Source organism: Cryptomeria japonica, chromosome 9 (assembly GCF_030272615.1).
Source record: "Cryptomeria japonica chromosome 9, Sugi_1.0, whole genome shotgun sequence".
Classification (NCBI taxonomy): Eukaryota; Viridiplantae; Streptophyta; class Pinopsida; order Cupressales; family Cupressaceae; genus Cryptomeria; species Cryptomeria japonica.
Genome location: NC_081413.1, coordinates 304,987,845 through 305,011,835, shown reverse-complemented (window position 1 = coordinate 305,011,835; position 23,991 = coordinate 304,987,845). Strand labels below are relative to the sequence as shown.

The 23,991-nt window shown below is 36.8% G+C and overlaps 1 protein-coding gene across 1 annotated transcript in view; it reads left to right on the top strand.

The window, feature by feature from the left end:
• Window positions 1-23,991, top strand: part of LOC131079592 (uncharacterized) — a 94,757-nt gene that overhangs the window by 25,307 nt on the left and 45,459 nt on the right. The window contains exon 2 of the mRNA XM_058017587.2: window positions 13,218-13,460. Coding sequence (XP_057873570.2) covers window positions 13,218-13,460 — 243 coding nt within the window. The remainder of the gene's footprint in view (window positions 1-13,217; window positions 13,461-23,991) is intronic.

Below are 23,991 nucleotides of genomic sequence, written 5' to 3'. Positions count from 1 at the left end.
CTTACCTATGGGCACACCATGCTGTATAGTTATGAACTTATGTCTATGAAGGAGAGGAGTAATCTTTGACAAAAAAATATGCATATAATGAGAATCTTGATGTCCACCATCGAGTTTTTGAAATTTCTTCTGAATGCACTCCCTTTTGCCTTTTTCAAACTGTTCTTGCAGCAAGCAGATCCTATAGGAAGCTGAGAGAAGAATCTTGCAATAGGCTATAAGGCAATTATGACACCTGGTGAAGCACAAAACTGGTTCCCTCATTGTTTTGGCTACTCAAATATACCTTATTGGCTCCTCTATTAATAATGGTAGTATTATTGGGTGTTTATTAGGCGACATTTATTCAAAATGGTCATCCATGATATATCCTATAGCAAACTGAAAATTAATGGTAACAATCAGCAAATAACATTCAACCTTTACAATTTCCTATCCAAAAGTTAGTTCTATGCCTAATAATAATCTTGAGAGAGTAAAATAGGGTTGATAATTCCTATCCATTTTGAGTTGAAGTTGTTGAGACATGGACCAGCTAGGACTCGAACCTAGGACCTTCCATACGCTGTTGGAGTGCTATACCACTGAGCTACTGGCCCCTCTTGGACCAGTCCATCGTCGGTCCGGGTGTGGCTTATTTCCAACACCAACACCCCCCCTTAAGCCACACCTCTTCTGTGCTTGGGGCTCCTAGCCTGGACCTGGCTCTGATGCCATGTTGAGACATGGACCAGCTAGGACTCGAACCTAGGACCTTCCATATTCTGCTGGAGTGCTCTACCACTGATCTACTGGCCCCTCTTGGACCAGTCCATCGTCGGTCCAGGTGTGGCTTATTTCCAACACCAACAGAAGTGGATGAAGGAGGGTTGATAATAAGTTACAAAAGGGACTAAAAGCATTGTGTAAAGGTACTTTATCAAGGATCCACCACTCTTCTTTGGAATGAACACAACTCATAGCTAGATGTGTTGTTTCCCTGGTTGCCTTCCTTTTTAAGCACATGTTTTCAGAAATATGTTGATCTTTATTGATTTCCTGCTCCTAAGACTGTTAGGTCAACTTCACTTTCACAATTCACTTAATTTTGATTTAGCGGACTATAGCCTGTTACAAATCTAACAAGCCAGCTTTATAAGATTGGTACATGTAAGCTGAGACACTGTCACAATAAGATTGGTTCTTTTCTTGAATTGGGCTGTGGAACACATTCCTCTGCCATGGTGTAAGGACTGGTTAAGGGTTGGGATAGTTAAATAGCCTACTTGGAATGAATGACACTCAATTTATAGCTGAAATAAAATGTTTGTGATCTTTACAGTAAACTGGAGCCTAGATGGGCAGGCCAGTTCTGCGAAAATGAGTGTATTGAATATTTATTAAAGTGCAGCCGCGGTAGATCAGAAAGGATGGTTTGTGTGTTCCTTATAATGATCTCTCCAATCTATCATTATGTATGTGATGTTCCTCAAGTTTTTTGTGACATTTTGTGTACAATTCTGACTATTATTCACGGTTTGTGCCTGATAACAGAATTAACTTGGCAAGTGATTGTATTTTAATTAATTCATATTGTGATGATATACATCATGTGCTTGCATTTCTAAGCCTTAAAGGCCCTATGTGGAAAATAATCAAGTAATGTGTGATTTGAGAATGGGCATGGAATGATTTGAGCTCTTTGACAGAAGACTGCATATTTATTTGTGTGGATGACAGAGTATACGAGTATGGTTCATGCTGCCTGTGGAAGCCGTCCTTAATTGGTGTTTTGACCAATTCAGTACAAATAGTGAATTGTCTAATGTCCCCACTTTGAAATAGAATTTAATAATAAATAATAATAATAAAGTTTAAATATTAAAAATTAAATTAAAATATAAAAGGATATAATTAAATATAATTAATTAAAATTTAATTAAGTTAATGAATGGTCAAAAGACATGGAAGGAAAAGTTGTGACTCCCTCAACAATGAGATATAAAAGGGAGAAGAGAACCTCATTTGAGGGGGATAATTTGGAAATGAGAAGTGCACATCTGATTTAAATAAGAAGCGCAGACCTGATTATGAAAGGTTATGTCCCTTTCAAAGGGCAGAAATAATGAAGAGTTGCACTCTTTCAAAAGGTGCTAATGTTGAAAGGGTGTGTCTCTTGCCAAAGGGCATGCATGATGAAGAGGTGTGACCTCTTCCTCACATCGAGAGATATAAAGGAAAGGAATCAAAGTATCCAGGAACATTACCATGGATTGGATCAGATCAGAACTGTTATTAAGTTACAGGCAGTGGCATCTTTGTTCTTGGTGGTATGCATGGGGATGTGCTGAATATGTATGCTTAATATATGAAGAATGATAATGTTGTTATGCAGAATTTAGTAGTAATATTAATATAGACTGTAATATGTATGACAGTCATATTTAATTTCATATATACTCATAATACATAGAGGAAATTATAAAGACTGCGAGCAAGGATAGGAATGAGGAAGAGCTCAGTGACAGGTACTTATATAAAGGGTTTCTGATTTAATATTGGAATATAACAGCCAATATTCTGTATGTTAAAATCCTATATGTATATCATTAAATATAAACTGTTGTATGATCTTAATTAAATTAGCAGCATTCATACGATATAAAGCTGAATAAGCAAATAATATATAATAATTCAAACAACATTAAATGATTACACATAACATTGCTGTTAGACGTATATATATATATATATATATATATATGTTAATGAATGAATAAGGCAATCAAATTGAGTTTGCACAAATTGTTATAATTCATATAGTGTTAATAAATAATAATATAAGAAACAGTTTAGTGATTGTAATGGAGTAATGACAAATAGTGATCAATACTGATACAAAGTAGTAATAACAGAAAGCATTGATGACAATCTAATATAAGGCACTAATGGAATATAATGGAATTGTAATAACTATGTCAAGTATAATTGATTATCGTAATGAGCTGAATTGAATAACAAATATAACTACATTAGAATATCACAAATGGTTCATTGCATATGAGGGACTCTCTCATAAGTATGCCCCTCCATAGTGGATGCCTAAACCTTGCCACATGGGGCCAAGAGGGGTGTAGCATCTGCTCTTGGGCTTAAGAGAGGTGGTGGTTGTGATGAGGGGGAACGGCGATAGGACCACCTCACTGGGTATGCCACTCCATGATGGATGCTTAACACCTGCCACATGGAGCGAAGAGGGATGTAGAATCTGCTCTTGGGCCCAGGCTGGAGGGTCTCTTAGACACCCTCCCCAGCTAGCCTACCCTAGTGCACTAAGAAATGGATAATAAAGAATGGCAACTAACCTACAATCTGGTTTTATCTAACAATTATAATACTAATGGTAATTAATACATAAAAAAGAATTTTATCAGTCAATCTAATTCATTAGTATATGTTTCAGTTTATAAGTATTACTTCATATGTGCTCTCTAATTTTGTGTTGCAGGAAAACAATATGCAAAGGTACTCCCATAAACTTAATTACCTATTTTAGATTGGGGAAAATTTAGGTTAATTTAAAGTATAACTAATTAGGGGACATTACAAATTCGGTAAAACATGTGTCAGTAAGGGAGGAATTTTATGTTACATGTATGGATGTTGAGGGATCACAGTAAGTTGGTTGGTTGGAAAATTCTAGTTAAGGGTTTAGAAAAGATTCTTACTAATCATATTTAGTCTCATAATGGAGAAATGTTCTCAGGCACCAAGTAAAATCAATTTGAGCCGATGGCTTTATGAATTGTGTCAGTCACAAGATGAGCTACTTCTTTGTGGGGCAGTGTTGACGTGTATTTTGTACACAATCATACACATAATAAAATACCCAAAGGTACCTTATCCTCTCTTGAATAAAGTCTCTGATTGCTGAAGATGTCGCAAAAAAGGATCAATCAGGGTGACTCCAATGTTCTTTTATGTAGGGTCTCTACGTGTGGATAAGCACCAGTGGTCGTTGTGATTGCTGTTTCATCAAGGGGACTTACGTATCCGAATTGCAGGAACAAGATTTTTCTAATACTAATGAATTCCCAAAAAAGATCAAAAGAGTAAGGTTTGCAAGAGGTAAACTCTAATCTAATCCTAAGAATGACCCAACGTGGACTAATCTTGGCAAGACTCTACCAACTTCAGTATCGCCAAGGAATTACAACTTTACTGAAACTGATGCGATCTTCTAAGGTGAGTAATGATTTTTCAAATCATCAAGAATCATAAGTACTACCATGAAGGTACATATCAATGACTCAATAATGAATGAAGGTTTATGCAATCCAAATATTTCCAGTCGACCACACAAGGCGTCCTTACAATCAGTAAGAAGCTAGTGGTTTGGAGTACGAATCTCACCAAAGATCAAGCCCAACACTCGGTCCTTCGAATTTAAAATACTACTTTGACTGAGAATGATTCAAGAAAGTAAACAACCATGAAGATAACCACGAGAATTGCAATAAAACACCATAACTTCAATATTTTATTGATCTCAAAGCCATCATGAACAACAATTGTTTGAAATTCCTTCTTCAAAGCTCAATCTTGCTACAAAATAACTTGCTTCTCAAAAAACTCTAACTATTTCTCATTGCTCTCTCTCTCTATCTATATATATATATCAAAATGAAAATGAATGAGGGTATAAATAGCATCCTCAATTACAATGAACGGTCCAGATCAGAAGAAGATCAATGGCCAAGATTATGACACCTAAACCCTAATTAGGGTTTATTACAAATAGCCCCCTTTTTATTGAACAATATTAAATGCATAGCCAAATATTAAATTTGGCACAAAAACCTAGGAGACATAGACCAATGAAAATTAAGGTGCCACATCATCTATAACAATCTTTCTTCTAGAATCTTATTCCCTTTCCAATGCTCTTTCTTAGCATATGCAATGAATCTTGACACGATTCCTTCGATCTTAGCAATTGGAATCTCGGGAAGATTCCTCATTCGTTCTTCCAAGTGGATGACCTGATCAAAAGCCTTGAGAAGAGCAGCATCCCATCCAGGTTCAAGTTCCTTGATTTTCTCAATCAAGAGCATGGTAGCAAACATCTGATCCCGTTGCTCATCTGTAATAACATTCTCATCTTTGCAAAAGATGACCTTGACTCTATCTTCTAATTCTTGCAAATCCACATCTGTCTCAACTGCAATCCTCCTGCCAAGAATAGTACATAATACTTCAAACACTTTGTCCTGGATCGGATGGATAATCTCTTCAACTTGATTGCATTTGTTACTGATGTCCTCAAAAAGGACTTCCTTCATCTGGAGTAAAGTTGACCATTGAAGTAAACTATGAGGTCCTCCATCCATTATCTTTTCTTGAGCTAGGACTTTCCTTGATGTTTGTCTGATTACTTGCAGGACAGGAATGATAACATCCTTAGTATGAGCAAAAGCAGCTACAGTTACCACTAGGTTGTGGATTTTCTCAAGAACCTGAATAGCCCGATGAATAGTCTGCATCATCCTTGTTGCAAATTCAATAGCAAATGTATGGGATTTGTCAATCCAAGAGCTCATAAGCTGGACCAAACTCCTGACTCTCTCTGCCTCACCAATTGATTCAAAGGGAAGTGCCTGCGCAGGAGATACTGCTGGATCCTGACGCCTCAAAGGCTGATTGAGATGGCTAAAGTAGCCTCTCCAAGCACTGACCTCTCGCTCAAGCTTTCTATTCTTCTCCATTTCTTCTCTAAGCTTGTCCTTAAGTGCCTCAAATGAATCAGTGGCATCATCCAATGTCTGCTCGGCTGTGAGTGGACCAAGCTCAAATGTCTCTACATCATATTCCTCTGCAAGGATTTCATCTTCATACTTGTCCACTGCTGGTGTAGCTATCTGTAATTTCCTGGATCCTGTCTCATCTCTTATCATCTTGGACATCTTAGTAGCTTTCCTCTTTTCTGTCACTTCCTGAGAATTTCCAACAAGGCTCTCTAAATCAATCACATTATCTTCGTCCTCAATCACAATCACCCTTGTTAATCTTTCTTTTAACCAATCTGGAATGGTAGATCTTGTTTCTTTAACTTGTATCTCCTTGGGCAATGTTTCTTCTTCTCTGAGAGGGGATGTCGCTTCGTCATCATTCTTGTCTTCATGTAACTCATTGACTTGACTTGACGAACGTTGAGGTGCCTGTCCTTCTTCCTGTTTATCGTTCTGTACCATTGATTCCATAGATTCCTCCATTTCAAGTGTCCTCTTCTCTTGTCGAGAAGATGTGACGGATGAACGATCTCTATTGGCCTCTTGCTTCTTCTCGGAGGATTCTCTTTTTTTAGGTCTTTCTTTCCTTTTCGATCCTCTAGGATGAGGATTGCCTTCACTTACGCTTCGAAGGTTGCCTTCGCTTGTGTTTCTGGGATTAGGGTTACCTTCACTCACACTTGCTCCTCCTTCGCCTGGCCTTTCCTCCAGAGTAAAAGTCATAGATATGCCCTGCTCTCTCAACTTTTGATGTTGTACATCAACCCATCTGCGAGTACAAGACAAAACTGGAGCCATCAAGGTATCTAGATCCAAAATTTCAGGTTCATTCCAATCTAGCCTCACTGCTTTGCTTTCTCGGTCATAAGATGATAGGAGATGTCTGCCACTGTCCTGAGCTTGGTCGGCCACTCTATAAATTTTGCATTTCCTGATGAAGTCTAAAGGCAATCTGGAATGCATCTTTCTTTTTACTTCAAGATCATCTGAGAGATTCATCACAAAATCCTCTATCTGAGGTTCATGTCTGTATTTCCTTCCGACTGTCTCTTCTATATACCCATAAGGATCGAAACTCTCTCTCATGGCAAAGAATGAAAATGAATATAAAGCTAACTCCCTTTCTGCATCATCCATAGCTGGAACATTAGGACATACCTCAACTGAATTTCCTAGTATGATAGGAACAGGAACTCCATTTCCATGTCTGTATCTGAATGCCTTCGCATAAGCTGCCAACTGTCTAGTTACCTCAAGTAACACAATTCTGTCTGTCGGATATCTTGGCAACATATAGGGAGGTGAAGGACATCCATGAACTCTAATATATGTAAACTTCTGAAATTGGATGAACCAAGCACCGTACCTCTTTACAAGCTCTTGTGCATCTTGAGATAGCCGATTGTGAATCCCGCCTTGCAATGTCCTGGTGATGTTCATTGTGAAGGTATCATTGACTAACTTGTAGTTACTTCCTGGAGGATGATGCAAATGAACATAGGAATCACAAACTCTGACTTCCTCGGGCCCTCTTCCGATCACTCCTCTGTGAGGTAGTCCTGCATATTCAAAACTCTTGATCAAGGCATATATGATGTATGAACTCATGTGGAAGGACTCTGGTAGCCTTCAGCCTTCTTAACTGCACGTCCAAGCAATGGCTAATCATTCTAGCCCAATGAATTGTTCCTTTTCCTTGAACTATCACTTGGATGAAGTAGAACATCCACTTCTCAAAATAGAAGGCTTGAGGAGCCCCTGTAACTCGGTTGAGTAATGTTATCAAATCTCTGTACTCCTCCTGGAAGTCAATCCTATGTGGTGTGTTTGGAATCTTGCTCAGGCGAGGACGACTCTTGAGTAGCCAATTCTTGTTGATAATGCTCAAGCAAGTGTCTGGATCATCTTCGTACATGGACCTGGCTCCTTCTAAGCTTTTATAGATCATATCTTTATGTTTTGGCAGGTGAAGAGCTTCACTGATAGCCTCCTCTGAAAGATAAGCCAAAGTGTTTCCTTCCTTGGACACGATCGATCTGGACTGTGGATCATAATGGCGAGCACACTCGATCATCAACTCATGGCACTGGATTGCTGGAGGGAAGCCGACCGCCTTGATAATGCCACTTTCAATTATTCTTCTTGCGACAGGTGATGGCTTGCCAATGTAAGGGACCTCTTGAAACTTCTTCACACTGAAGTTTCCCAAGTTGGTATCTCCAATGTTGCTCCGTTTAGACACGATCTTGGTCTCCAATTCTTTGTTCTTCTGATCTTCCTTCATGAGGGCTGGACGACTGGTAGATGCTCCTGCCTTCGGGGTCGCCATCGTGACACCTACACAACATTTCATAATGAGTAATAGATTTTGCAATATAGAAATATAGACTAGATTAAAGATAGAATTTAGGAAACTTCATGATAAGTCTTTGAGTTATCATTTCCTAAATACGATTGAGCTACTTGAAATTCAAAATTTCAAAATTCAAAATTTCAAAATTCAAAATTCAAGACTGAGACTAGGATGATTAAAATTCAAAATTTGAACAAGGGAACTTCGCCATACCTCACTTTGAGAGCTAACTCTAACAAAAGGATGCAAAATTAGGAAATTCGCCTAGGCAAAATGAAGATTGGAATCTTCAACGTGAGCTTCTCCTAGTGTATGCGCCTCCTTTATCAACTTCGCCACCTTGGGGTCTTCAACGCCTTAAGGGAAAATTCGCTCCAACTCTAACCACAAACAAAGTTCGCACTCCACCTTGGATAGAAATTTCGCTCCTTTATTGCTCTTCCAAATTCGCATGCAACAATGATTGAATGATGGTTTAAAATGCTTGAAAGTACCTTCATTATATAGGCGCTCACCTCCTTAATTGCACATAGGCCAACTTGGAAATAAGGCAAATAATAACAAAATTTAAATAAAAAGAGGAGGCCGACTTTTGCAAAACATTTAAAATAAAACCCAAGCGCTCTCTCTTTATTTAATTATTAATTAATTTTAATGCCTTTGTATTTAATAATTTCGATTTTTTTAAAAAAAGGCTAAATTAATCATTAAATGCCTCATGCGCTATTTTTAAATGCTAATTCAATTAAATATTTCAAGTTTTATCGATTTTTAGCATTTAATGCATTTCGAAAATATTGGCGCCTAATCATGGGAGGATTTTGGAATATTAACAATATCGCTCTGGTCCCTGGGAGAGGGACAGGAGCGAACTTTGTGTTTGAGCTCAAAATTGTTGACTTTCGATGTTAACCCCTTGTTCATCGTCTTCCTAAAGACATTTTCGATCTTGCATGTCCTTGCCTTGACGTGGTCTAGGAAGGAAATGATTGTTTCAATGAATATCGCCCTGGTCCTCCAGTGAAGGATAGGAGCTAACTTTTGTTCCTTGGGCTAATCCTTGATCATATCAATTTTCAATTGCTTTCAAAATGTAAAATAGTGTCTCTTATTCCCTCTTGAACGTTTGAAATGGAAGTGACACCTTAAAATTGGACACACTTGCATATTTCGCTCTAGTCCCTTGGAGAGGGACAGGAGCGCCTTAGTCATTTCTCATCACTTTTCATGGTCTTTGTAACCTTGCTTTCCTTCGAAGCACCTCCAACATCTTCGCCACCTTGTGCCTTGGCTTGGATCCGACCAAACTTGGAAGGGACGACTTGATAATCTAACTTTCGCCCTGGTCCTTGACTGAAGGACAGGAGCGATCTGGCAATTATAGGCTCAATCTTTCTTTGCCAACGTTTAAAACTATCTTCAATGGATTCATTATGCTCCCCTTCACTCATCTCCAACATGAAACTTGTTCAAACTTTGTGGGAAATTTGCTTCATGAGGAAATCGCTCTGGTCCCTTGGAGAGGGACAGGAGCGCCTAGGACAAAATAGGTTTCACTTGCGTCTTGCATTCTTCAAAATTACCTTCAATAGAATGGTTACGCCCTCTTTCATTTGCCTCGAACTTAAAATTCACTTCACCTTCGCCAAAAACTTGTCTTTTAAGAAAATCGCTCTGGTCCCTGGGAGAGGGACAGGAGTGCCTTGGACAATTTCATCAAGTTTTTGGGTTACTTACCACTTCGTTCTTCTTTGAGGCATTCCAAACATCTTTACCATCATGCCCTTTGGCCTGGACTTAACCAAATTCAGAAGGAAATGCTAGATAAGGCATATTTCGCCCTGGTCCCTGACAGAGGGACAGGAGCGATTTTTGTATTTATTAGCTCACTTGTGTTTCACCAACTTTCGAAATCATCTTTGACGGATTGGTTGGGTCGCCTTTCCTTCATCTCTGGCTTGAAATTCGCTTTCCCTTGGTCCAAAACTTGTCCTTTGAGAAAATCGCTCTGGTCCCTTGGAGAGGGAGAGGAGCTATCTTTAAAATTCGCCTTGGTCCCTGACAGAGGGACAGGAGCGAACTTGACCTTTTGGGTAAATTTTCTCTTTCGGGATCCATTCAAATTATATTCAATGAGTAAAATGTACCTTCCTTGTTCCTCTCAAATCAAGAAATCATTCAAATCTTGCAAGGATAAGGCGGTCTTGGATTTCAAGCTCTGGTCCTTCAGTGAGGGACAGGAGCGATTTTGTCATTTTGGCACATTCCTTGTTTGCAAATTACTTCAAATTATATTCAATGGACAAAAGATGCCCTCCTTGATCCCTTCCAATCCAAAAATCGTCTTGGTCCTGCAAAGACAGTGCAATTTTGAGAAACAAGCTCCGGTCCTTCAGTGAGGGACAGGAGCGATTTTTGTCCTTAAGGCCAAATGTTCAACTTTTCATTGCAAATGACTAAGTCTGGATGCTCCATTAGGTTGATTTCATCCCTTATTGCGTCCTTGATGCTTTAATTTGATCAACTAAGACCAAAAATGGTCTAAGTAAGCCATTTCGCCCTGGTCCCTGGGAGAGGGACAGGAGCGATTTGGCCTTATACCTTGAAACTTGCCATTTTTGAGTCTTAAAATCTTCAAAACTTCCAATTTACGCTCGACTGCATCTCCTGGCGACCCTGCACAAGACAAATGAAACAAGTCAATAACCCAGATGCATAAAATACAAATTTCGCCCTGGTCCTTGACTGAAGGACAGGAGCGATTTTACCCCTACAGGCCAAAATATCAAGAATTTAGGCTTTCAGTCACTTTACAAGGCATTATTAGGTCATCTCCAAGGCCAGGGGTCAATTATCAAACTTTCCAAAATTTGGTCAAAATTCACCCGGACAAAATTGCACAATTCCATCACTAACACTTAGGCAAAATTTGAACTTGCTTTCAAAATCTTGACTGGACCTAGACAGACTTATCTGACATCCTGACAGACTCGCCTATTTCAAAATCGCAATCTATGCGAGAATGCTCAATAAACTTTTCAAAATTGACTGGACTTCGGCTTGAAAATATCAAAAAAGGAAACCCTAAGGCTTAGCCCTAATCTAGACGACTCACTCACTTACTCAAAACCCTAAAAGCAGAGAGAGAAACAGGCGAAAACGAGCACAAAAGAGGGGCCCCCATTTAAATGGGGCGATGTGTGAAATGGTCACAACAGGCAGAAATGACATACAATGTTGTTGGCTATAAGGTTTATGTTTACATTGAAAAGTTTGAGGATAATTCCTTGTGTGCCTGTCTCTTCCAAATACAGGGTGGGAGCTATGAAAATTTGTGTAGAAATGATGTATGCAAGCTTATGATAGCTGTCTGTGATTTATATTTTATAAGTTAATATGTAGGTTGAGAAGAAATAATATTTTTATAATAATACTTATGAAACGATATTATTAAGCAGTATAATCTTTAGAATGCATGCCTATGTTAGAAGGTATGGTAGATGTGTTGATTGTGAACTTGTATAAGGGAAGTGGAACAGAACCTGCACAAGTGGTGAGAATGGTAGGTCCTACCAAGCCAGATGTATATCTATCATCCCAGAAGTGCATGGCAGGCATCTTAATGAGAATCCAATGATGTTGGAAACTGCATATTGGAAAATAGCCATGGTGTAGTTGAAGGTCGTAAACCATCATTTGGTGATCGTAGGAAATCATATTTGTCCACCACGGTTTTTGGAAGATTGGTTGGTGGTTTTTGAACTTTATGTAGTGTTTGTATGAGTATTTTTCTTTATTTCTTTGGCACATTGTATTTTGCATTGCAAAGGCATGCCTGATATATTTATCTTATCTATCATGTATTTAAAGCTTTACATAGCAGGCAGTGTTTGTAAACTGCATTGGAATTTAGTTCCCATTCATAAAATTGCAGAGTGATTTATGACATTTCAAAAGATACTATATTGAATAAGTGCAAAGCAATTTATGCACTCTGAAAATATATCTGGCATAGGAATGTTTTGGGGTGGGAGTATGAGTTTTATGATTTGTATTTTATTTATTTTATTAGTTAAATGTAGAATTTGATTCCCATTCATATTTTGTGAGTTACTTTATCAACAGACAATATGCTGAATACCTGCAAAACATTTTGTGCACTTGTGAAAAATTTCAGTTTACAATTTATTTGGGGTTGTAACTGGGTCTTTAGATTTTTCATTTCATTTGTTATACATGTGTATCTTGATTGTTTCTTGCCCTTGTTGAACATTTTGTTAAACTATTTCCCTTCTACTTGAAACTGTATTATTCATATGTTATCTATCATTTTGTATATTTTGTTTCCTGGTGTTTTTTCTGCTGTTTTTATCATAGCAAAATTAGAATTCCTAAAAATTTAAAATTAATTAAAGTGCTACTATATGCTAATATCTGTTTGGAATATTTGGCATTTCTTAGGAGGAAAATTGAAATTTCTTCATGTGCAACTATTATATAGTCTTTTAAATCTTTTCAAAGCAACATGCAATTAGGTGAATATATTTTTGCCTTTATTATGCTGTTAGAGAATTGTATGTCTAGTGTTTTTGTAAGATGCTTTTTTATAAACCCAATAATATTGAGAATTTATTTAGTGATTGGCAAGGAGATGTCACGTGGAGAGATACATGACGAGTTCATTTAATTTGAATTCGTGCTGGATATTTGCCCAATCTATTCAATAAACCTTTTGAAGTTAATTTTCAAGGAAGTTGCCAATTCTTGATTATAACAGTCTGCTAAGTCTATTTTTGAATGTTGCATGTGTGCAAATATCAATATTTTTAGTTTTAATCTATATTACTAGCCATGTGCTCTTTCCCATGTCAAACAGGGAGCTTGGTAATGTAATCAAATGAGAACTGAAAGGAAATGAATGAAAAAATTATAATTAAACTGTGCTATATATCTTATTTTCTTTCATATGTTACATATAATGTCTTGTCTTTTCCTATTTCAGTCTTATATCCCCTCTTTGCTGTCAAGCATGTTCTCTATTTTGGTGAAATTGACTGATTGATGCTGGCTCTCCTGTTTGTTATGCATGTTTACAGCTCAGAATAACAGGTACACAAGGCATCTTGTGAAGCTTTTGATTCACGTGGTATGGAGCCTTCAGGAGGCAATTACTGTAACATCTGGGGCACATGCAAATTATGCAAAAGCCATAAATGCAACACGTCTCTCATCAGTTTTTCTGAGATATTTAATAGAGAATTCAACTAGTAATAACTTTGAGGAATCCCTATTTCTCAGTTTGACAGGCACAGATTCCAAAAAAGAGGGAGTTCCGGAAGGTAACTTGCGTCTTTCAAAATAAGATGGTTATAAATGTTTTTAAAGTTTACAGTCAAGATCTTAATGAGCGCATTGTTTGCAAGTGTATACGTTTCCAATAAATATCTCTAAAATATGATTTTCTCACTGTTCTTTAGATTGATTCCTTTTGGCATAACCTTGGTTCCAAGAAGTGTGTTTTCTAGTTTTGAATTTAACTAAGAGGTCTGTTTACCCAATGTTAAGCAGCTACAAGAGAAAGGGCTACACATTTATATCATTATAGAGTTTCACGATATCTTGTATGACAAAGGCTGAACTTGACCTGAAAGAGTCCCACTTTTTATGTATGTATCATTATGTGTTGGGAAAAACATTCACATAGGTCATATTCTAGTGTGAAGTATAATTGGACATCTTTTGGGGAAGGTGGCATGAGAATGAATTAGAATAGCTGAGAGCTTTAAATTTGTTTTTTTGTTGGAATTATTAGATAACTTAGTTGTAGCTGTTATTTGCTGTTCTGGTTAGCTTAATAATAAGCAACTTGTAATGCCTAAATCAGTCCATGGTTGTTAATCGGTCTTCGTTTGTAACTTTGTATTATTAAGGTGCTGGCTTATATATAGCTGCATTTTTCCAAGTAATTTCACTACCTTCTTGTAATTCTTGCTGAAATATATTGCTGTAATATGGTATCATAGCCATCTTCATTTTGAAGAGCCTGTGAGTGCTTTTGAGGTGGGAAGGGTTTGCTGTTTGGATTTGTGGAAAGAAAGCTTATAATTATATAAATAAATTGAGTGCGCTGTTTAGTGAAGAGCAAATGTATTTAATGTCGGAAATAAAAGAAGTACAACAACCAATTATCCTGGGTGTGTGGTTCATGCAATCATACATCACTGTAGCATCGCATTAAAACGTGGAGTGTGGTGGCTGAGTGGATCTTTGTACAGTAGTTCCCTTAATTCTGGTTAGTGAAATTACGAAATGACAGTAGTATGCATTCTTTGGCTGGAGAAACAAGGCTGACACTAAGGCACTGAGATATGGTCTGCAGTTTGCTGGTGGTTTCTGTCCTCTAATGCCTACAGTGATCACATCAATACCCATCACAATAAGATTTCACCAAATTAGGGAAAATCAACGTTGGCCTCAAGTCAAAGATTTTTAGTCAAGTTTTATAACACTATATAGCATTTTTCAAATGTTGTAAAATTTTACAGTTGCCATAATTTTTGTATATAAAAAAAGTTTATAAAAAGGATAGATTTAATAATTTTTTTGTTGCCTTATTTTTACCTGGGAGAGAATCAATTTATAATCTTCTGATTGAGAGGGTATTTTTCTTTGTAAATTTCTCTCATTGTGTCTTATAAACATGTAAACAACCCTGTAAATTGGTTTTTCTCAAGAACTGGTGAATCTTCTGTTTCAATTGTTTTCCACAAGATATATATATTGTAGACTATTTACAAATATTTTGCACTCATTAGAGATTAATACAAGCTCTTTACAAGAAAACACACTTGTAATCACCTATGGAAGACCAAGGGTCACTATTTAGAAATCTACATATATAGAAACTACAACCACATTAGATGCCAACTATGGATGACCAAGAGTCACATCTTAGAATTCTACATTAGATGTCTCTAATGGGATTTGAATGTGGGTTGCCACAATGAGAACTTGGCAAGTTAACCAATTAAGTTGAACCATATAGACATTGTTTCCATAATTTACTAAAAAGGTTCAATTGTTCTCATAAAGCTAGAGTCGGTGCGTCTCGAAATGATAGGAATCCCAACATTGCTTTTGTTTGACTCTCGACACCTGACTAGGAAGGATTATGGTGTATGGAATCATAAGATGCTTATCTTTTATGATTATTGTGACCTTGATTAGATTGTGTTCGAGGCAAGAGCAAATGGAGATCTAGAGGAGTACGACAAAAGCATAGAGAAGCTTTAATGCTTTTGAAGTTGTTAGTCATGGATGCATTGAATCTTGAAGTTTGAAAGGCCACCAATGCAGATACACTTTGGTGGAATTTCATAATTAAGTCCCTAACATCAGAGACTGGTTAGTGATTTGATTCCCAAACAAATTGATGGAAAGATAGAAATGCAAGCTGACGACACATTCAAGATGTAGAAGTCTTTTGATAGAGATTTCACTTCTATTCACAAAGAAGAGGGAAATTTGTACAAAGGGTTTAGATGTGAATCTATGGATTTTAGATGTCATTGAGTTGTAGGTGGATTCCATTTTATTTCAAATTGAAGTATTGCCAAAATCGATTAAAGAGTTTGAAGAATATAGGTGCAGTTGAAAATTTTCAGCAGAAGTGATACTGACACATGAATTATAATTCTGTATTCAAGATCATTTCAATGGATCAATGGATTGTTATATCATTTGGGTGGTTATAAATTTATATGGTTTTCTGAAGACATGTGAGGGAAGAAGTCGAATCCATCCTAAAAGAAGCACATGAAGGTGATGCAAGAGGATATAGAAGTTTTGAAGCTACAACCAGGTAGATACTATTGATATGACAATGCACGCCAACATTACATAGGAATTGTGTGAGATGGGTCTACTGGAATTATTTGAGAAACAGGGGATTGTATTGGAGAGTCAAATATCTAATGAAGAAAGGAAGATGCAAATTTCTACAAATGGTGCTAGAGTATTTGAAAAAATGATGGATACAGCAAATGATCAGCTGAATTCTTCCATGGACACATCAAAATTAGATTTTATTCGCCCATGAGCATAGTAAGTGATAGAGGAGGGTCAAACATTTCATGAGGTAATTTTAGAAAAAGATATTATGAAAATGAAACATAGTAAGTCGATTGCATACTATTCCAATGGGTGAATGGGAAAGCAGAGCTTCAATTATGTCCATGATCACTAGAATTCATAAACTTGCAGTATTGATAAACATTATTAGGCTGAGAAAATTGCTAGCAACACTGTGGTTGTTTAGAACTTCATTTAAAAAAATTATAAAATTTGTACCCTTTCAACTTTTGTATGGAAAGAAAGTTGTACTGCAAATAGAACTTTTGGAACTAAGAGCGAGGGTAGGCACGGAAAATTAATTGAGTAATGAAGAAAGTCTATGGGACATACTGTCTAAATTAAATAAGTTATATAAGAAAGGATGTTGGCACAATTATCCATTGAAACTGCACAACGACAATAGTGTCATGATAATTTTTTATAGAGTTTGCATTTAAACAAAATTCCAGTTTTAAAATACATTGGAAAATCATGCAAAAAAGGAAAAAAAATAAAATAAGAAGGGACTTTCAGAAATTATTACAGTATTAAATAACAGGTCAATCCAATTAGCTTATAGTAATTGAACACAACATCAAAAGTTATTACTAAGGCAATATCATACCAAAAGGGACAGCAGTGTTAACTGCATCATTACAATAAATTCTAGAAAAAGAAGAGCAATAGTTGAAAATGTCACTTTGGTCGCTGCATGCTGATTTATTAAAGTAATCTTGTAGTGTTTTTGTAATGGTCATTCAGTTAGGATCTTTCCCTTTCGTAGTTAGTTTCTTTTTAGTATGTTTCCTTTTGTGTTTCTTCTCTCGATCGTTTACATTATGGAAAGATCGTCTTTTAATTTTCTATATAAGGAGTATTCCTCTCCTTAATTAATTAGAACAACATCGAATTATCATTGCATGGTATCAAAGCTTAGGCTCCTTTTTGGCAAATTTTATTAGTAAAAAAATTCATGGGTTTTTTTATTTTTTCCACAAAAAATCATGGAAGGGTTTTTTGCTTGATTTTTTCCACAAAAATCAGGGAGTTTTTATTTCTGTTTACTGCTTGTGATGGCTGAAAGTAAAGTTTTTGAACAGGCTAGGGGTTTTGTACAATTTTCTCCTCAAAAATCGTGGATGGGTTTTTTGAATTTTCTCCACAAAAAATCATGGAGGGTTTTGCACGATTTTCTCTTAAAAAATATTGGTTTCTCTTTTTATTGTTTTGCACGATTTTTTCACACGAATATTTTGGGTTCTTTCTCTGCTACAGGGTTCTTTTATTTTTTTCCACAAAAAATCATGAAGGGTGTTATTTTTTGGGTTTTCATGATGGGTTTTTGGCACAAGTTTTCAGAAGCTGATCTTTGGTGTCTTTAGATAAACGGAGGGGTGACTTGGTTACCCAACATCATGTTGGAAGGATTGTGGTAAACTTGGTCATATCTAGAAATTCTATAGAACCAGGGAGGGTTTCAACAATAGGCTCATGTCGCAGAGCGTTCTCAGTATTGGTTGAAAATTTTGTACACTTGGAAGATGTGTAAAATTGTGGTTTCAACCACAGCGTATGAGTGTAAAACTCTCCTAATTTAAGGGAAGGCTCCCCCTTTTTTCTACTATTACTAACTAAATGCTAATCTAACTTGGGTGGGACAACATCCTTTTCTCTTTTGTTTCAGAAAAGATGATATTCTTTTTTCTTCCTAGAAAAGAAATAGTAGTTAAGAAAACAAATACAACAATTTAAAAAACTCTAATAACAACAAGAATGCTTATACAAAAGAAAGTGAAGTTTTCGTGAAAGCTCAAAGTTTTCCGTCACTTCCCCGAGACGAGAAAATATAAACAAAGCTCAAAGTCTTTACTCTCTACTATCCTATATACCTTTTCAAAATGATTAAAACCAGAACAATATACAACATATAACAACACAAAGTTTGCAAATATTATGCACCTTTTAACTACAAATGGGAACAACCACAAGCACAAAGTCTTGCAATTCTTCTCAGCTTTTAACACTTAACTACACTAATTTAACCTTCACTATTTGCAACGCAAAGTTTGCAAGAAATCAGGTTAAAGCTCCTTTCAACAATCTAGTTACAACCTCAAGCAATTGCAGGAAAATATGCCACTATGACACAAGAACACAATGGATATAGGGGCATGATTTCAACACAAAGTCCGAAGTTCAAAACCTTGATATTACTTGAGAGAACAATTTATAAGTATGAAGCACAAAGTCTTTATGATTGTAAATTTCTGCAGAGTTTTCTTGCTTGCTGAAAAAGATAAAAATTACAATGAGCACCCTTGTGTATATATAAGAAAGGGGCTGAGAGCAAAATGTAGGAGAAGTCCAACTAATTGAGACGTTTTCCACAACTAACTAACTAACTATGACTTATTCAAATTACAGTCCTATTGCTAACCAACTTGTAATTTGCTTACATGCAATTACAAGTTACAAGATTACATTTGTAATTACAAGTTACAAGATTACACTTGTAATTACAAGTCTTGACACTACATGTAATTTGTCAAAAAGAAAACACATAAAACAAAATTCAAGTGTCGTGAGACACTTCCTATTCTCTATCTTTGGCCATGAAAGATTGAAACTTGTCAATTGATTTCTGCAATTCATTAGGATCTAGACCCGTTGTATTCCTTGCAACAACAACAGTCTTGATGATGACATTGAAATATCTAACTGTTGCTACTCTATGTTCCTCAAGAACAATTTGCATCTTATCAACAAAGACTTGGCAATTCACTAACCGATGGATTGAAGCCAACGTAAACTGTTCTGATTCCAGCTCTTGACACCAACTCAGAAAGTATCAGATCTTCAAAGAGCAATTCTCCATCTTGACTTAAAATCTTACAAGACATCTTCTTCTATGCAAAGATCAACCCATATATCCTCAAGGTGATAAACATGGGCGAAGGCTTACTTGATTTTGTCCTCCATCCCTCGATAATCAAAATCTTTCCTTGCCTTGAACTTCTTCAATTTGATTTCTTGAAGTTCAGTTTCCATTGCCTTGGCTCTTCTTCTATGCGAAGATCAACCCATATATCCTCAAGGTGATAAACATGGGCGAAGGCTTACTTGATTTTGTTCTCCATCCCCCGATAATCAAAATCTTTCCTTGCCTTGAACTTCTTCAATTTGATTTCTTGAAGTTCAGTTTCCATTGCCTTGGCTCTTGCTGAAGTTGTCAAGGAATAACGACCGACCTGCAATGGATTGTGAGAGGATATATTGATGCCTAGCTTATGATTGGCCAACTGGACTGCATGAACTGCCATCAACTGCCTAGCCAACTCCATTAGGATGATCTTGTTAGTAGGATATTTGGGTAGTGTTGGTGTCTGTTTTATCATCTACTAAATATTAGAATAACATGCCACAAGGATACTCTATCCCTCTTGAAAAACCACCGCTTATGCTAAGATTGCGAGAAGATCATATGGCAATTCCAAGGTCTATATGTGTGAACAAGCAACTTTAGTGGGATAGCTTCTTGGGTAGTGTATGCTGAAAATCTCAAGGGGGACTTACACTTATCAATTGGTATCACTCACAAGCCAGACTTAGGCGAATTTATCAATGACTGTTCTTTGTTTTTGGATTTTCTGATATAGGACTTAAAAAAGATAAAAAAGATAAGGTTTAGGAATTCTAACTATTGCTAGGCTTTTCTTATGAACTCAAGAGATGGTAAAGATGAAACTGGTAACTATATTGTTTCGCCACACTTGGGACAACTACGCAAAGTATGTGTAATCTTCTAGGATTGTGCTTATGATTTTCATACTTAGGAATAGTACCAACAATTGAACAATATTATTCCAAGTAGAAGTTAAACATCCACATTAAAAGCCTAAGCTAACTTTACACATTGAATGGAAATCATCCATCCAAAGAAAGTATGAGCAAAATCTCACCAATCTATACTATCAAATCTATCATTCATCTAACAACTTTAAAAATAAATAACTTAAGCAAATTTAATCTAAATGTTGAAGGGAATATGCAACCATGCAACCATTTAGCAATAAAAAGATTTCAAGGCAACACTGATAATGAACTTTTATTACTCAAATAGCTCTAAGCAACAATTTCATAAATCTCTCCATCTTGAAATGAAATGAGAGAATGAGTTTATATAGAGTTTCTGAAAACAAATGAATGGCCAAGATCAATCTAAGATCAACGGTCCAGATCAAGTCAACCTAACCCTAATCAAAGTTTCCCAAAATAAGATCTAAGATAAACTTTAAATGAGACAAGTGGCACAAGATGCTATCTTGTAGGATTGCACCCCCTTCTTCTGATATTTGATGAACCTGGACACAATCTGGTCAACTTCCTCCATTATGACATGTGACATCATGTTGATCCTGAATTCTAATCCTTCTAAGTCATCTGCACTCAGAGCAAAAGTGATTTCCCAATCAAATTCCTGTTTTTGAAAAACATCTCTGACGGACAAGAGGTTCAATGCCTTAGCCAAATTGCTCTTTAAGACTGGTCCTGTGATGGCAAAGAAGATGTCTTGTGTTTTGACCTTCAGATTCTCCAACTGCATATCCCTTTCTAGGATGGTTTCTTTCCTAAGTATCTTTGCAACTATAAGGAAAATCTTGTCCTAAATTGCCTTTATTTGTTCTTCTATTAGCATCAACCTTTACCTTTTTCAAGACTTCATTTCGTGCAACCAACGTCCAGTGCCAACTGTTGAAGTCATAGGCAGCCCCTGCTTCAATTATTTTTCCATTAACCAATTCTTGTGGTGGGATTCCTTTTAGCTCTCTAAGGCATGGGATAATTCTATCTTGGATATCTTGGAAGTCAGCCCACACTTTTGCCATGTTCTCAATCTTGGAAAGTAGGGAAGAGGTTTGTTCATATGTTGATGATATTCCTTCTATAAATGTGGCTGCTTCTTTTCTTATACTTTCCATTCAATCTTTAGACTCTCTGGCTATTATCTTTTCTTCCTCAGTATTTTCAACGACTTCTCGTGAATTCAAGAATGGAGTGGCTTAGTAGTCAAATGCTGAATATATTCTTTTAAGCGCTCAACTTTTCTCTTATATTCTTTCTTCTTTTCTGTCTCTTCATCTATCTTTTTCTTCATGGAAGTAACTGAATTGTCTAAGTCCTCTTTTACTTGGGTCTTTGTGCTTGGGCCTAAGTCAAAAGTGGTAATCTCATATTCATGGGGACCAATATCTCCCTTTGCCTTGTCTACCTTTGGCACTACAATTTGTACTGTCTTGCATCCTGTTTCATCTCTTTGGATGGTGGAAAACCTTCTTGCTGGCTTCTTTACTGTAGTTTGCTCTAACTTGGCTAAGAAATCAGCTATGTCATCTTCTTCTCATTCCTCTCTATTTGTGTGTTTATTTTCAACCTTTCCTTTAGCCAACCAGGAACAGTGGGCTGCTCAATGCCTTCTACTTCTTGGTTGTCTTCCATTTTTCGGTTGCGTGCAATACCTCAGAGAGCATAAATCCTTCTTGAAACTCTCCTTCTTCATCATCCATTTCATTTTCTGATTCTAGAATTTTTGTGCCAGTAGGAGATGGTGGCTGTTCATCTTCTACTTCTTGGTTGTCTTCCATTTTTCGGTTGCGTGCAATACCTCAGAGAGCAGAAATCCTTCTTGAAACTCTCCTTCTTCATCATCCATTTCATTTTCTGATTCTAGAATTTTTGTGCCAGTAGGAGATGGTGGACTGATTCTACATTGTCCTCATGAACTGGGGAAGGAGTCTCCATCTCTGCTAATGACTGATCAATGGCCAATATATCTATGTTTGCAGATGTGGCAGAACGAGATGGTTCCACCCTTTGTTTCTTTTGAACAGGTCCTTTAGTCATAATTGCCTTTCCTTTAGTTTTTGAAGAACTTCCCACTTCTTTTCGTTTTGTTCCTTCAATTTGTCTGGCACTTTGAGAAGCTTCAACATTTGAGGAATATCCCTCTGCTTCTCCCATAAAGTCATACGTCAAGTTCACTCTTTTTCTTCTCAGCCTTTGGATTTGCTGATCAACCCTCCACCTAGAATAGTTTTCTACCGGTCACATTAGGTTAGCTAGGTCAGCATGTTCAGGTTCTGACCATTTGATAGGAGGGAGAGGTACATCGCCATCAAAGCGTGGCTGAGTACATTCTTCACTTTCCTCCACTTGATTTGGTACAGGGAAAAGTTTAGTGATCCTGATTAAACAAATTGGCAACCTAGACCACATCTTTTTCCTGACAGCAGACTCATCAGTAGCATCCGCCCAATAGTCTTCTATATCCACCGTATGCCTAAATCGTTCTCCGTTCATTGATTCAATATTGCTGCGAGGATCAAAGTTTGCTTTGGATTGGTAAAAGGTAAAAGAGTACCATTGCATCTCCAATTTGGCTGTTTCAGCTGCTTGTGTTGAAGGACAAGATTCTAACATGTTTCCAATAAAGAATGAAAAAGAGATAGCAGCCTTTTGTCTTATTCTCTTGAAGCTCTGATATGATTCTAATTGTCTGAGAACTTTCAATAGGACCATCCTATTGGTTGGATAGATTGGCAATTGGTAAGGACAGCCAGTGAAACCTTGGATTCTGATATAAGTGAATTTTGGAAACTGGATGAACTAGGATCCGTACTTGCCAATTAGACTTTTTGATTTAGGAGAAAGTCTTTTTTGAGTACCTCCTTGCAATGTTCTTGTGATATACATGAAGAAAGCATCATTTGCTCGTTTGAAATGACTTTTCTCCTTGAGCTGCAGTTGTTGCAGCCAATAGATAGAATATGTAAGAACTCATGTAAAATGTCTTCGTCCTTTCCAAGTTCATCAATTGTTCATGAAGGTTGTCATTGATTATGTGGGACCAATTGAATAACTTGGTTCCTGAGGTGATTTCATCTATGAAATAATACATCCATGTGTGGAATAGTGCACCTTCAGGGTTGCCCGTTATTTTGTTCAGCAGCTGGATTATGTCACCATATTCTTCCTTGAAGTAAGGATGCAACAAATGTTTTGGCACTTTCCCTTGAGGTCTTTTCTTGTCTAGCCAAGACTTGTTAACATTTGCAGCACAGAGTTCAGACTGACTGTCATAGACCCTCTTGGTTTGTTCCTTAGTCTTGTAGGTGGCCTTACTATGGATTAGTATGCCAAATGTCTCTTGAATGGATAATTCTGAAAGATTAGCCAGGACTGTTCCATCTGGTGCAATTATATCTCTTGATTGTGCATTATAGTGCAAGGCACATTCAACTATTAGCTCAACACACTCCTTGGCTGGTGGAAATCCAGCTGCCTGGACAATTCCATTGTGCATCATTCTACGAGCAATAGGTGTAGGAATGTGTCCATCGTGCCCATACATTTTTTTTTTAAATTCCTCCAGATCAACATGTCCGAGATCTGTGTCAGTGATGTTCTTCCATTTGGATTTGATCTTGGATTTCAACTGTGCTCCCTTGTTGCCGAACTTCATTGGTGCTTCTTTGATCTTCCACCTGAAAAACACATGAAAAACTAATATTATTTTCAGATTTAAGTCTGATTTTAAATCTTTTTTTCTGAAAATTTCACTTTCAGCCTGTTAAAAGGTTAAGTTTATGTGAAAAAGCAGATTGAAAGTGAACGGTTTGGTCAAGAAATTGATAAAATTGAGGAAAATAAGACAGAAAGGTTTGGACAATCATGAGCCTTCTTGTCCTTGGCAGATTTTAA